Raw genomic sequence first — 16,097 nt, forward strand, 5'->3', positions numbered from 1 at the left:
ATATTTTTATGTATGATTAGCATTTTAATGCCTAATAAAGTTTGTCCACAGTAAATAGCCATAGAATAATCTTGCACTTTAGATAAAAGTGCATAAATTTTCTTAGGTATCATAAAGGCTTAGCTGTGAGAAAAAAATTAGACCAGTTAAATTAGCACAGCTAACAATTCAACAGACTTTAGTGAAAGATTAATTTTTAGACAGTTCTTTCATTGTCTGAAATTACAACCATAATGCTTTCATCTAAGATTTGGAACAGTGCATTTAAATTGTTGTAATGTTAGATGGGAAATAAGAAATACCAGAAATATCCATTCAACTTGCCCTATGCTGTTTATACAATATTTTATTGATCTGATACACTACCAGCAATAGGGAGTTTCACAGAAAGAAAACAAGCAAGAAACAAACAAAACAAAAAGAAACTAATCTGGCTTGAAGATTCTACTACTCATCCCACCTTGAACAAAAAATACATACTTGGAAAGATTTTTGTATTAAGTTTAGCCAGTTTTGCTGTGAGCAAAACAGTAACTAACACAGGTAAAATACAGCTATGGAATGTTCCCCAAAATCTTTTTATACATAAACTCTCTTTTTGATTAAAATTGCACTTCACAATACCATAAATTCCATGTTTAGAAACACCAGTGTGGCCATACCTCTAAGTAGAAATTACTTAAGCAGCTGAAGCAAATGATCCTAGTGTAAAAAACAGCTGCTACAGTATTTCAGAAACAAGTTCAGTGAAAACTTTCAGTGCTTTATACTAGTTTTCTGAGGGAAAAAAATAGCAGAAATTTTCAAGTTAAAAAAACCCAAACGAACAAAACCCCCAAACCAACACTTCAGACATATCTATTCTATTAAAAACAATTTTTTTCAACTTGATTATTTCACCTACTTGTAGTCTCTTTCCCAGAATTTGACAGGCCTGGCATATGAAGTGATGAATATTGCACTTCCCAGAAAAGGATTCAGTGGAGTAGAGAAGAAAGCTGACACAGCTGCTTGGACAAACAACATGGCAGAATCTGTAGGATGAGAGAATTAAGGAAAGCAAAGCAACAACTGCTTTTTTTTTTTTTTAGCTTCTGTGATCGTGTTCAATACAGACAGCAACACCAACAAAGGGCAAAACAAGATCTCTATGAATTTCTATGCAGCAAAGATGTTTGTAGTACTTCCAGCAATAAGAGGATTCTTTTTGTTTTTAAAAACAAATAGATGGAAATCCAGCACTAAACACAACAGTCATTCCCAAAAATTCTGTTGAAAATACTAACTCAATACTACATTCAAAGCAGCCTACAGAAGTTTAAAATGCAAAACTCAAGGACTAAATTTATTATTAGTGATTCCTGTAAAAGGGAATGACCAGCAAAAGAAAAGCTGTTTGATTTTCAGGATTACTTCTGGTCCATGCTTCTTTTAAGTCAGGATGCTATTTCTACTATTACTATATAATTCATAGCATTGTAACAAGGCAGAAAGTGTGCACAGCTTCTTTGTAAATACTCACTAGACAAACCTGTTCTTTCAGCAGTTTTTAGCCCATAACATAGAATCCACTATAAAGCAGTACTCAGAAGTTATAAATACACCACCTCAGGAGAAAGTTCGCGTTTCCAAAGGATACGTGGCACAGCAAAGGGCTGGGCAAAAGCATGGAAGGCAGACCCCCATGTGATCTGCCAGGGAGCAATGTAGGTATATACAAATCTCAATTTATAAAAGAGTTCCCAAAGCTACAGGGGAAAAAAAGAGAAAAACAATTCAGTATTTTGGCTAACAATCAACATGTTTTGCATCCTGAGGAATTTGCTGGTCATCCTAGAGTTCTTACTGATTTACCAGAACCTTTGAGACTTAGAGAAAGGATGTAATCGTAAAAGCAAGTAACGTAACACACACCTCATTGTTCTATGTACAAACTCAGGAGATGTTGAGAGAGTTACATATGGTTTCTCAAGCCAACAAATGTTTTGGCAAGGAGAAGTCTTAGTTGTCTTATAGCATATCTATTACAGTACAAAAGACTGAGAATATGCAAGACTACATATCAGAGAGGATTACCCATTTTCCCCTTTGGATAAACTGAAACACCTAAAAACAGATTAAAAGTTACCTTGCTGAAGAGTATGGACATGAAGAAGAGATCTAGCAGCATGGTCTCAGTAAAACTTTTGTAATCAAAAGTAAAGAAGAGCACTGTGAAAATAACAGTGACATACTGGCACGTTGGGCTACTGAATGATGAACGCAGTAACTTCAAGCCAGCTATTGTGATCATTAAAGCACCCAACCTGTGTAAGGAAGCCACACAAAAGAGTTATTACCTGTTATCTGAAATGGGTTTAAAGACCACTTAAGTTGTGCTGTCATGCAATACCAATCTCTTCAAACGTTGATTTGGGTTTGCTTCTGGAATCTGGGGCATTGAGCGGGTGTGGAGGGGTGTGTGTTAATGATTTGTTGGTTTTTTAAAGACAACTTCAGGTTTCTTCTTAAAAAGGTTACTATCTAAATCTTTTCATCAGTACTCTCAAGCCAATCAATGTTCAAGAATTAGCATTATTTTTAAGTGTCAAAAAAAAAGAAATAAAAAAAATTAGAAGATGAAATATCCTTGTAGTCTGAAGACAAACCTGGTCTTTAATTCAGGCTATGAATACTAAAATGCGAAAACACTAGATAAATCATCAAGAGGATGTTAATGAACAATGGATTATCATTTCCTGCATGACTACAGTGCTCTAATTTCTGTTGAGGGAACTGCAATTTTTTTAGACATAGCAACTGATATATCACAGGGTTTTTAAAAAATGAAATTAAAGTAACATAATGGCAATATTCCCCTCAAAGGTCTCATAGTGATTGTGATAATGAACCCAAAGCTATAATTTACTAGATGCAGGAACTAAAATTAAGAAAGCCAAAAAGCCAGACACCACCCCACAAAATTAATCTAACAACCTGCCCCCTAAAATATTTTCTGCTTCATTTCAATGCTTGTACTCTCTTTTACTCTAAACAAATTGAACTTCAGATCCAAAAAAGACATCTGGTTACTGTTTCTTGGAGGCAAAAAATTCAGGGCCTATTATTGAGCTATCATTTGCTGAGACAGTCAGATACACTGCTCAAGGGATTATAACTAAGACTCAATTTAAGAAGCAGTGTGCAATTCCGTCTAGGTATGGATTATGCTTAGGGGCTAGGAAGCCTAGGGAATTCCTTGACGAGAGAAGAAAGTTACAGAGGGGCAGCACACTGGCACACCAACTCAGGGAACAAGTCTGAAATTTACACCTGATAAAATATCAGAATATATCAAGAGTATCTTGAACTTGCCATCTGGAAAATCATATTAAGACTTTGTAGCTCAACAAGCAAACTTATCACACTTCAAGGTAATTCTGCAACATGTCATCTTCACAGTATATGGTAGGAGTTGAATGATTTATCTTTGTGGAAGTGTCTAGTTCAACAGTGTAATACTCAAATCAGTTTAAGTCAGCTTTACACAGGCTTTCAAATGAAGAAAAGCTTTATTTATTCATTGCCTTACCCTTAAGACAATACCATTAAGGTGTTCTGTCTTCCCATTGACACCGGAAGTCACTATTTAATTTTCCACCAGAGCAGACATACTCAAGATTACTTAATAGCCTTTTATACTTACTCAGTATCCAGTTTCTTTGGACTAGCAATATTCTTAGCGCTGCTACTAAGCTCATTGAGGACTATCAGTGGATAGATAACATTCTTCTCTACAAAAAGGAGCCAAATGTGAAGTTTCTCAAACCACATAACATGGGCAGCATCTGTCAAGATTTATTAAGAAGAAGAAATCAGATGGCAGTGTCAAATCAAAAATCTCTGGTTACAAAACAAAGATTGTTCATCCAATTAACTTGGATTAACCATTTTTTCACAATGGACTTCTGTAGTTTTATTTAACCAAAATCAAGAGAAGCTCCTGTCAGTAGCCCCAGTAGTTTTTGCTCTGTTCACATAGCAACAGAAGAGTTTGCAAGCGACTTGCTTACTGTACACAAAAGGAAACAAACTGGGTTCCACCTCTTCAATAATTTCAATATTGCTATTGATGAAGCTGTTTAAAATGATGCATTTTCTCACACAAAAGGATGCTTTTCAACCATATTCAATCTGAAGGACTCCTGGTTTACCACTCTACAATACACAAGAGCCTATGTAACCTACCAACACAAATGTCTGTCACTTGAGCAACTTCTTTTCAACTGCTACAAAAATTGTAAGGTGTGCTTCAAATTAACGTAAATTAAGATAAAAAAACTTCTGCAATATAGGCTAGAAGATTTAATGTCAAAGGTTATGGTAAACATCAATGAATATATAAAGGGCACCAACTGTAGTTTTTCTAGTTTTACAGATTAAAGACTTAAGGCATACAGTTGCACTTTTCACTTCTCCCAGATAACATCTGACATTGTACTACAATTGCTGTTCATATTTATCCATCTTTACATGCAATCACTGGGAAAAAAAAATCCCACAGGTTAGACATCAATGAAAAGACCACATTGAATGGCTGCTACAAAGGCAGAAAGTCTGCAAATCAGTTCTGATAATCCTCTGCTCCTGAAAGCAGCAGAATGTTTTCTTGTTTTAACAACGATTTGAAAAGAAAAATCAAAATAGATTCAGTTGTTTCCAAGGCAGTTCAGACAGGAATTTCTTAAGCCTGCTTAACAATAAAAACATACCAACAGTGAAGTCCCCACAATCTATCACACCATTTACCCATTCTGGAAAACTGATAAGCAGTATAACTTCATTTTTCTTCATCTCTGGGCAAAGATTCCATGAAAACATAGGCTGCAAGCACAAGCTGCAAGTACATAGCTATACAGATCAAGTTGTAAGACTGGTCCTTTGGTGTCTTCATCCAGCAGTTGACCCCTTGCACTATTTTCTATTGTTAAACATGTCAAGTCAGTACCAGAATGAAGTCTCCATCAGCATTCATCACACCTAATCCTCTAAAACATCTGAAAATTTGCAATGTTGAAGAAGTACATGGTGAAACACACTCGATCACTATGAAAAATTCTTGAGGCAATCATAAGCCCAAACTTTACCATTTAAGATTTTGAAGACTATGTTTTAATGGAACTGCTCTGAGATAATGTTAACACTTGTATTACCATCATCAGTTAAGAGATACATAAAATGTCATGGAATCAAAGCATGAGGAACTGAGAAGCAAATACATTTACAGATCAGATATAATTAAATCCTCCAGTGGTGAGAATAGTAAAGAGATTAAGTATATCAATAGGTAACACAAGTAGGTCAACAACCACAGCAAGCTCAAGAAAGCGTTACAAACAATACTTACTCCGGACTTCAAACTGATGATATTCCTTGGTTTTCAGCAGTGGGTGGGAAAAGCAATGCCAAGGAAGCTGCTTTCGGAGTTGAGGCAGAACATAATGGGTCACAAAGCCTACCGTACCCACCAATGCATAGAGAACATAACTTAAAATAGGCTAGAAAGAAGAATTGAAGAAATTAAGATTTGTGTTTTACAAACAAAATAAAATATTACTTTGTATTTTCCAGCATAAGAGCAGGTGATCCTGCAATACTAATGCATTTCTTCATGAGAAACTGAACTACCAATTTTAAGATAAAACAAGAAACCCTGGGAGGAAAAAACCCCTTCATATCTAACAAATTTTCACTAAGTTGAAATGTACTTTCAAGTAAAAATAGTACACCAATCTTCTTTCACAGTCCATTGCTTCTGACACGTATGCATTTCATTTTATAAAGGTATTATTCTCTAAAGGCTGAACCCAATTTACCATTCCATCTGCTGGATAAAAGGAGGTATAAGCATAAGCAAAAACAAATCATTAATTTCATATTCACTTGGGAAAGTAAGAAGCCTCCCACAAGACCAATCACTTCCACAGAAGTCACAGAATACTGCAAAATTAACATGGGATGATGCTTGGATTTCACTATGCTTTCCACACATTAAAATTTTCTCTAAATTTCTACATAAGTCCAGATAATTGCAAAACTAGGATTGCGTTATCTTGCCATAAGCTCTTTGTGAATTCCGTGAAGCCCGAGCCTATAGAAATATACAGCTGGTGAAGAGCATATAGCCAAATCTCTCAAAGGTGGGAGAAAGCAACATTCAGGTGGAGTGCCAAAATCCAGCCATACAATAATAGACGAGATATTTTCCTCACAAAACACAAGTACACATGATTAAGTAATCTTGTCTTCACCTGAAGACATGAAGTTACCTAAATGCATATGCTTTTTAAAATTAGTTTCTTACTTTAACTTTAGGCAGTAGCAGGAAAGTAAAATCCTTCTAAAATACATGGCAGAAATTTTAATTTGCCTTACATAAGGCTATTCATAAGCTAGCCAATGGCTCCATAAGAATATCAAAATAAGAAACTCAGTAACTGTAGCTCTTGAGGGAACTGCTTTACTTCAATTCAAGCACATGATCTAGTCCCATGCCATTACCATCAAGAGTCACATATAGATATTGAAAGTATCCAATGCAGTAGCACTAGCTAGACTGACAAGTCAAAAACTTGAAATTCAAATGATCTTTGAAGTCCTGTAAAGGGATACTGCCCTATAGTAAGGTCTACAAAGAGCCATGCCAGCATGGAACTGCTGAATCAAGGCTCAGCCCCTCAAACTTTAATGGCTAAACATTTTTAACTTTTTTTTAAAGTTTCATATTTCCTTATTTCAAAATAATCCTGACACTACTTAATTGAGATAGAGAACTCAAAAGAGGGCGTTTTGTGTCAGAGGCTAAAATAGAAGTCTCGAACATAAGAAGAAACTAGGAAAGAGCTAGGGAAGATGATCTTCTGAGCACATAAAAGTGAAGACCCTCAGTCATGTACTTGTCACACTACATGTTTAAAGACCATCAGAAATTAACCAGAAGACTCAGTGAACTACCAGACCACACTTTATATCACACCAGAGTATTTTCACACAGAAAGCAAATTGAAGACATGAAGTAACACCTTACCTGTAAAACTGTAAATACTGTACTGACATGAATTGCAAAATAGAGGACACCAATGACTATACACACAATCAGGTCAGACTGCAATCGTTCACTCTGTGGAGACAAAATAAAATAATTTTAGAAAATACCAGCTTTGGTTGACCTCTTAGAATCATTAAAGTTGGAAAATATCCCCAAGGTAGAGACCAAACTTTTACACATTCTTTTATATAAAAATACAGTAACACTGAAACTGATTAAAGATTTAAATTATGCCAGTGTTAACTACTTCCACTGAAGTTTTTAGAAATTTCACAAGACAAATCTTACAGCTAAAGAGCATCAGTTCAACTAAGTGAAAGGAAAAGACACATACTTATACCAAATAACTCTCTAATCCTTGACTGTGAGGTGGTGTAAGGATCCCTTTAAAGAATCGATGAAGGGACAATCAAATTTCCCCTTTATAATCTAAGAATTTGTTTAAACTGCAAGGCAACTAAGTGCCCTGGAAGAGTACTACCTGGTGAAACAACCAGGCTCTTTGACCCTTTTCTGCCTTCTTTGCAGAAGGATAAAAGACAGCTTTGGAATGACCCCAAGGAACGAGTTCCACTACTCCTAAAAAAATGAAAACAAGCTGTTGATTACAAGCAACTCCCCCGCCCCCAAACTAGTAATGCCAGACTCAGCCACAAGGGGGCAATGCGTACTTAGGGCTGTTGCAACTCTAAGCCTCAAGTTTCGGCTTGTTCCCACTGCAAAAACAGCACCAGTACTTACAGCCCAGAAAATCATTAAAGGATTATCTGCTCCAAAATTGGCCATATAATTACACACGGCAATTAGTGCTGCAAAGCCTTAACTTCGGGGCTATAACTTAGTTTATTTTAAATCAGTTGTCTTTATTTTAAAAACCACTGTAAGAAAGACTATGAAAACCTCCAGCTCCTCTGCCACCTTGGAGACTAACACCACATTTTCAGAGCTAAAGAGGAGTTTGCACCTCCCATGATCACTGCCTCCTGCTAAATGTTAAAATAATTGCAGTTTCTCTGTTCTAAATATTTATTTGCAATTTCTACACACTGCACCTCATCATGCTTTTAACTGCTGTATTATCAAAAACCCAGCTATACAGTTCAGCCTACAGTTGAGCCCTACACAAAACAAAATGAATATTCAACCTTTTGTACAAACTAAACATACTAAAGCTTCTTAAGTTTCTTACTTCTTGCTACATTGTGTGAAAAATAATGTTTAAATATTACTACTGCCATAAATATTTAGATTAATTTGTACTAAAAATTCAAAGTAGCATTTAAGTAAATGTAGCAGGTTACATCTGCTTCCAAAGAAAGCAAAGAACAAAATAACTTAGACCACCCAAGCAAGCCACAAAGACCTCCAAAACACTTTGCATCATTTTTATTTTCCACTTCTGGAACAGCAAGCACAAAGCTCTTCCTCACAGAAACACTGAGTTAATATAGTTTTATTAGTATTTTTAGTTAATATTAGTATTTATAGTTAATATATAGCTAATACAGTTTTGCCACCATTAAGTCTTTCCCACTAACTTCTGCACAAAAGCAAGCATCATCTAAGATCATCCATGAGCTAAAAGAAGATCCTCAGTGATACTTCACTGAATCCACACTAGGGAGCTCCAACTCTCTCTGCTTTTAAATAACTTCAAATTGCAGTAAGAGCATTATATTCCTAAGTGTAGCACATGAGCTCAGCTGCAGATCAAAAGGAAACGCTAAGTGATATCCATTCTAACTAGAATCATGCTAAGTGACAAGTGTGAGCTAAGCAAGACCCAGACATGCTATATAAACCAACAAAACAAATGCTTAAATGGAATTTTAAAAAACATAATAAAAATCCTACTTACCACAGAATTTCTAAGCTTCTCAGGTAAAGGATCTTTTACTTCAGACAGAGGATCCTCAGGGTTTTTGTCTTCAGAATTAGGAAAAAATTTTGATTGCACTAAAGAGCTTAAAAGAAAGACAAAAAAAACCCCACTGAAAAGCATGTATTATTCTATTATTCTATGTGGTTTTATAATAACAAAGTCAGAAAGTCAGTTCTATTACATATTGATCACAAAAAATTAATTTGGCACATCACTGCTTTCACATAGCTGAGCAAACTTACAGAGATCTCAACTTGATATCTCTGTTGTACTATTGTTGTGACTATTAATGGTGACTATTAAAGAGCAGCAGACAGATGTTCAAACTACAGTTTCTCTAGTAGCAACACAGGAGTAATTGAACAAAAACTGAATTTTAAGCGAAATTTAGCCATCATGAAACAAAACTTGAACTCATAAATAACTGAGCGGAAATATGCAAAATTTAGAAGTTCTCTGATTGTCAATGCCATTTAAAAAAACATTAATTCTTTGGTTTCATTCAACAGAAACAACTAAAGAAATCTATTGTAACATGATTAATTAACAAATTAGCCATGCTGACCCAACTTCTAAATTCTTAGCCGCTCTTGCTGATAGTAAAGCCCCAAAACCTTACACTTAAGCTTTTAGAACTCCATGTGCAATGTTACTAGTCATAACCAGTTGCCTGGCAACCTCTCAGTGTATTTTTTTTTTTACAACAGCCGATACAGTGCAGAAATATTATTTCATTTTATGTACAGCAAGATCACTACAGAATGAGCCCCAGCTCTTCAAAGGAAATTACATATTGCAATGTATTACAGTGCTCACCTGTGCCACATCTGGCTAAACAGGTGAAAATGCAGGTCAAGCATAAACATCCAGACCTTAGTTTTTTGAAAGAACAAAAGAACAAGTATCTAGGGAAAAGGACCTCATATCAACTGAACTAAGTAATTGGACAAGGTCTAGTGATCAATCCAAAGATAAGAAATTTCCTCCCAGGTAAACATGCGTGAATCATTAATTTTGTTGTTCACAGAAGAGGTCCTTCACTACCTACCCCAGGCCCCCAGTTATCAAATTAATCCAACATTATGGCTACATTTAAATCCAAGCTCAAGCTCTGCCGAACCTAGGTATGTGGCTGAGCTATTATATAATATAACTAATATTGGCTATTCTAAGGGAGGTGTTTCTTCTATTGGAACTATTTTGTTTTACACATATCATTATTAACTGTATCAAACACCCTCAGCATCAGATCTCTACTCCAACTCAGAATAACATGAATACCTGTTTTCCCATGCTAGATGATTTAGCATAATTCAGCATAATTATCTGAACAAGTGTTTGGAGCATGCATTCAATGTAAGAACACATCAACAAATGAAGTTGTTCAAGATGTCTCCCTGTGGGCTTCAGCTTAAACCAGTGCCTCAAGCACCTCTTTAAGCACAGAAAGGGTACATGTTACTCCCAACAAACCCACCAGCAGAAAGATGGCACCTGACTGACATTTTGGAGAACATCAGCAGGCAGCAAAATTAGATTTTGGCATGTAAGTGATTTACCAGAAGCCACAAAAACAGTCAATGTTAGAGAAGGAACTAGATGCAAAATATAAGAATTTCTAACTCTTGAACCAAGAAAATACTATTTTTTATTAATGCTGGTGAGTACAAGTTCAAACAATAGTAAGTAGTAACATTATTTGTAATTTTTCCTTGCAACTTGCTTCTTCATTGTGGAAGAGATCCAAACTGAGTCACTTACAAAAGTACAGAAGGGTCACTGCTTTGTCTGCTGAGATGATACGATATTGCCACTAACAAACCACAAAATATGGAGAAGAGAACTGGAATATGCTGCCCATCCCAGGAATCCTGGAGACAGAAACAAAATGTTAATAAAAACGAGACAAAGCACACACCACTTACCTGACATACAAGAATTATGTGTATCACAGAGACCGGAAAAAATTAACTACAATTCCAGAAAAATAAGACAGGTAATTTTGTACAAAAGTATTATTCCATCTTTACCTATGTCTAACTATAGATCAGAAACTCTACCACAGTGTACATATCTCAAGTCTACACCATCTTAATCATTAAACAGACATCATTTCTCATAACCCTTAGGAAGCATTTCCTTCATTCCTTAAGACCACAGGCTCTTAAAAGCTGTATTTAGTCACTTGTTAATTTTGAATGTTACATGTATTTTGACTCAAGATTTATATTTTCGAATGTGCTGAATGCAGATTAAAGAGTGACTTTGTGTTTTCCTGACCTGTACTGGGTCTGCAAAGATAAAACAGTTATTCTTTGCTAAAGCTTGTTTGGCTTAAATGGATGTGTTTACAAAAAGGCTAATGAGACAAGTGTAGAAATTCACAGAAAGCTAATGATGTCCTGCAGGTGACAGCATCATGGGAGTAACTCCTTTAGGAACTTTCTGCTCTCTGTGATAAAGTGGAAAAGCCAGTCAACTCTGAGTTGGACCCACACATGCTACAATTCATTGTAAACTGAGCATGTCTGATTATTGACACACACCTGAAATGAATAAACAGAACCAGCATCACATTCCATACTGTTCTCAAACACTTCAAGTAAGAAAAACAGGCTATGTGTGGGCTGTCTGTGTGTCCCTTTGCCAGCAAACTCTAACTCTCCCCTTCAGATAGCCACACATCTTCACTTTGACACTACAAACTATTTATTAGTTTCTTCTCAAATAAATACTAATTAGAAAATACTGTTTCACTTTTGCAGCACCAGAAAAAAATATTTACACATGTGCCATTTTAAGAGGTTAACATACAAATACATGCTGACTCTGCTAGAAATAAGTTATTTGCATGATATTTTCAAGAATTGATGTAGGACAGAACTGATGGTAAATGCCATGTGTTTTCAACCAAAAAAAAAGCCTGTTAGAGCAGGCACAAATCACACACCTTTCAAAAGCAAAAACATCTGTTTTGCTCCTGCATTGCATCTCCTCTATTGACATCACAGCTGAGCCAGTATAAAATCCTAGTACATCAAGCTAGTATTTCTAATTCAGTAGTTGCATACTTTAGTTACTTAATACAGAAGGAAGCAGAGAACAAACCCCAAGACATTAATATTTACTGTGTATAAAATTTTTCTCACCTTCAGGGCACCATAACACAGTCCATACAATAATGCTACTGCCACAATACTACAGATAAAACTGTAAAGTGCTGCAAGCAGGCTTGTGGTAGCTGAATATCATAGAGATGAAAAGAAAAAAAGAAACAACATTGTTATCTTCTTAAATCAGAATACAAAATACTTCAGTTTAAGCTATCAGCTCCCCAGTTTCCTCTGATGGAAAAAAAAAAGGCAATTCAAAACAGAGCAGCTACTTCTGTTTTCCCCTAGAAGTGATTTTTATCAAGAGCATTTTATGTGGCTTTTATAATCTCCTTAGTTATTGAACAGCTTTACCATGGGAACAGTTAACTGCAATAGAAACCAGTTGAAGAAAGTGACAGACTTACTAGGACAGTAATTCTATTTCTCAGTAGTCAATCAGAAGACTCTTAGGCTTTTTAAAAATCCAATTAAGCACTATGTGTTTAAAGGGTAGGAATGAAAACAGTATAACCATTAATTTTTTAAACTAACATAGTGATCTTGGCTCTCCACATCTCATACGTTTGCTGCTGACACAAAACATATCACTCACCATTGCCACCAAAGACATGAATGTCCAGCTGTTCACAGAGATACATCACAAACGTATTCACCTGAGGCAGGAGACCAATGAAGAATACTATAGGGAAACATAGTGTAAACACTACAGGGGAAAAAAAAAAAAAAAAAAGAGTTGAAAAAGTGGTGAATATGAAAAAAACAGCATGGTAAGATATTTTTCAGTTTAACTTCTAGGGTATTACACACCCCATTTTAACTCAACATCACTAAAGTATTTCTATTAAAAATTTCTAAGGAAAACACACATTATGTAAAGTTCTACCTCAGTGACTCAGAATTGACTGAATACAGAGGTCATACAAATCAGTAGTACTTTCCTTTTAATTGCTGTAGACATGGACACAGGCCAATTCAGGCTTTCCATTTTTATTTAGCAAAGATCAGCCAGGAGTGTTTACAGATTAGACTTGTAAGTTTTCACTTACTGTAAGTGAGGCTTATCCGAGCCTAACTGCCTGTCTGGAGTTCCAGGAGCAACCCAACACCAGCCACTCTGACGTAAGGGAGGCCAAGCACTCCACCTCTAGGTTTTTTGCTACTAATAACACTGACAATTTTACTAATTTTCCCACACCACTTCTCAAAGTTCTCATCCTAAACGACTGGGTTTTGTTTGGTTGGTTAGGATTTTGTTAAAAAAGGACAGCTGTATGAATCATGAAAACACCTGCAAATTACAGGATTTCAGAATGCAAAGATAAATGAATGCCATCTAATTTCTATACAGAAAATGGTATGTCTCAACCTGTACGTATCATTTACTTTCTGTCTTAATAAAAGATGCAGAAATATCTTCTACATTCAGATATAGTAGTTCAGATCTAATGCACATGCAACAGCATATTATAAGTTCTAAGTTCTGAAGGTTAGAAAGATCAAATAACAAAAATAACCTTAGCAGACAAAATCTGGCAGTTTAGGGAGGATTTTCTATCATCTTATCGACTTGTAGCTTCAGTGACCAAAAGAAGAGACAGACTTGAAAGTATCTTCAAACACCACAAGTCTCATTTGTTTAGTTTTTATATGCACAGTGGTTGGACACTAAAGGATATCACATTAGAAATATCTACAGTGAGATAGATAAGGAGAATCTGATTTATTTTTTTTCCCAACTCCACAGTAATGCTAAACAACAATATCATTTAAAAATATGCAGGTTGCAAGCCCAGGAAAAATATGAAATTCTGTATTTTTTACTGACACTAATTAGGAAACATAGGACTACAGACCAGCTGTTCAATACCTGAAGAAAATCCTTTTTCAAAATTCTCAAGTCAAACCTCTATTTCAAATCATTACTCAAGGAAGCCAACATGGAAGGCAAATACAGTGCTCTTTCACTGACAAGTTAAAAACTTGATTTCCAAAAGTCTGCAAGTCAAACTATCTTGGGCCCATTGGAAACAAAATTCCTACACAGATGGTGAGGGGGGAATACACAATTTTTAAAGAGTAGTCCAGCAACAAGCCACTATTTTTGGTACTTTTACAGTGCATAACATCATTGTTTTCTAACACTGACCAACTAGGTGAAAAGATAAGGTAATAATTTTAAGTGTGGAGTAGATTTAGAGCAATTCATCAAGTGTAGTAGGTGGGACACAAAGCATTTATGCTAATCCTCACTTATCTGTTGGCAAGAAGACAACATTTACATTATCTAAACACAAAGTTTGCCTTGCTCTGCACCTGTGCTCTTCCAGTACTTTTGCCTGGGAACAGGAAAAAAGGCAGCTGAGATTTTTACTTAACAATGTAAGTTTGCTAGCAGCCAGCCTAAGTCTGCAGTACACACAACACTGAAACAGTGCCTCAGCAACATTAAGAGTTACTCCGAGGGCAAGTGTATCATGTGGGAGGGTTGGGGAGGGATGTGCAGTGCAGGTTGGTGGGGTGGTTTTTGTTTTGTTTTTTTTTGCTTAGGGTTTTACCATTTTGGTTTTTGGGGTTTTGTTTAGGGTTCAGTTTGTTTTTTTTATTGTTGGGAGGATTGTTTTGTTTTTTGTTTTTTTTTTAATAGGTAAGCTGTTCTGGTAATCTTGATTTTTTATTGGAAGAACTGCCAAGAAATATGAACCACATATGCTGCTGCAAGATACCTCAGAAGAACAGTAAAGAATAAAGTTCAAAGTCCACTTAGAACTCTTGAACTAAGCACCTTGAAAAGCTAATCCCAACATGGACATGGCCTGGTGAAAATGCCACCACAGAAAGTACCTCACTAGGCACAGAAGGACACACCACCACCATGTACATTTATGTATTATCTTATGGGAATCTGGGTATACATTACGGCAATGACTCCACAAGGTAGAATAGGGAAGAAAATACTTCCAAAACTGACAGAACATCATCAAGAGAAATTAAGCTAGTTTTGTATCATGAATGAGTCAAAAGTATCTTCCATCTTCTTTTTTTAGTACTGATACAGAATCAAGTATGCTAGTACATAAAGAGAACCAAAGAATTTGTTCATAAAGCACCTGTGAAAATGTCTGGACAATTTCTGTTCAAAAATATGCAGCTTAGACACTTTCCCTCTGGGCATTTAAATTTAAATACAAAATTATTAGCATAAAGTTGAAGGGGAAAGCAGTATGAGGCATAAAATACAGGATGTTCTTAATACCAAGTAATAACAACTAACACCCAAAATGTTTGAGTCAGTAATTCTTATTAATCAACAAAATTTTTACAAAACCACACTCAGACCAAGTTTTTATTTTTCTTGGACAGAAAATGGTCTGGGGGCACACAGACATAACATTTAACTGCTGTAGTATTTCACATACTGGTTTTCTGACACAACTGAAGAGCAACTGCATTCAGTCTAGATGAATTCTTACAGATTTGCTTACCCCACCTGAAGCAGTGATCAACAAAAGATCACCCAAATAACTTTGCTCCATTAAAGCAATGCACAAAGGTCCCATGATAAGATAGTCCTCAAATGTTTATGACTCTTTCTCTTTTCTCTGGGCTCTGTTTGAGACTACAGGGCTGTTATTCTTTTCATAATAGGGGAAAGGATTGTTACTTTGGGTTTTACGTTGTTGGTTTTTTGCATTAGATTTAGGGGGGTAATGGAGTTAAATGTCATCAGTATTCTAAATGCACCGTGCTGTTCAGAAAACAATGGGATTAGCTCAAAATGGAAGTACAGCTCAGAAATTTGTATTTCTGGTATTGTTGATAGGCCTGTTCTGTAAAGAGGTGCATTAAATAAGATTTAACCTGTGTATAATGTTTTTTTAAAATTGTATCTGTACTGTTCTGCCAGATTGCTAAATACAAACAACCTGAGAAAACTCCTACTCATTTGCCACAATATGCCACGCCTTCAGAGAGTGTGAAACGGTCAAAATCAAAACACATATGCAGGTCCAAG

General features: G+C 35.8%; 1 protein-coding gene across 11 annotated transcripts in view; it reads right to left on the reverse strand.

Moving 5' to 3' along the window:
• PCNX1 (pecanex 1) overlaps positions 1-16,097 on the reverse strand; it is a 93,989-nt gene that overhangs the window by 22,047 nt on the left and 55,845 nt on the right. For all 11 annotated transcript variants that reach the window (XM_088058301.1, XM_088058304.1, XM_088058303.1 and 8 more), the window contains 10 exons: positions 12,678-12,788; positions 12,119-12,210; positions 10,731-10,840; positions 8,946-9,051; positions 7,067-7,159; positions 5,387-5,537; positions 3,686-3,827; positions 2,129-2,306; positions 1,640-1,748; positions 905-1,034 (listed from right to left, as the gene is read on the reverse strand). In XM_088058301.1, coding sequence (XP_087914427.1) covers positions 905-1,034; positions 1,640-1,748; positions 2,129-2,306; positions 3,686-3,827; positions 5,387-5,537; positions 7,067-7,159; positions 8,946-9,051; positions 10,731-10,840; positions 12,119-12,210; positions 12,678-12,788 — 1,222 coding nt within the window. The remainder of the gene's footprint in view (positions 1-904; positions 1,035-1,639; positions 1,749-2,128; positions 2,307-3,685; positions 3,828-5,386; positions 5,538-7,066; positions 7,160-8,945; positions 9,052-10,730; positions 10,841-12,118; positions 12,211-12,677; positions 12,789-16,097) is intronic.

The sequence above is a fragment of the Pseudopodoces humilis genome, chromosome 7 (assembly GCF_049639895.1).
Source record: "Pseudopodoces humilis isolate 2021_Gansu_Grassland_sample_001 chromosome 7, ASM4963989v1, whole genome shotgun sequence".
Lineage (NCBI taxonomy): Eukaryota > Metazoa > Chordata > Aves > Passeriformes > Paridae > Pseudopodoces > Pseudopodoces humilis.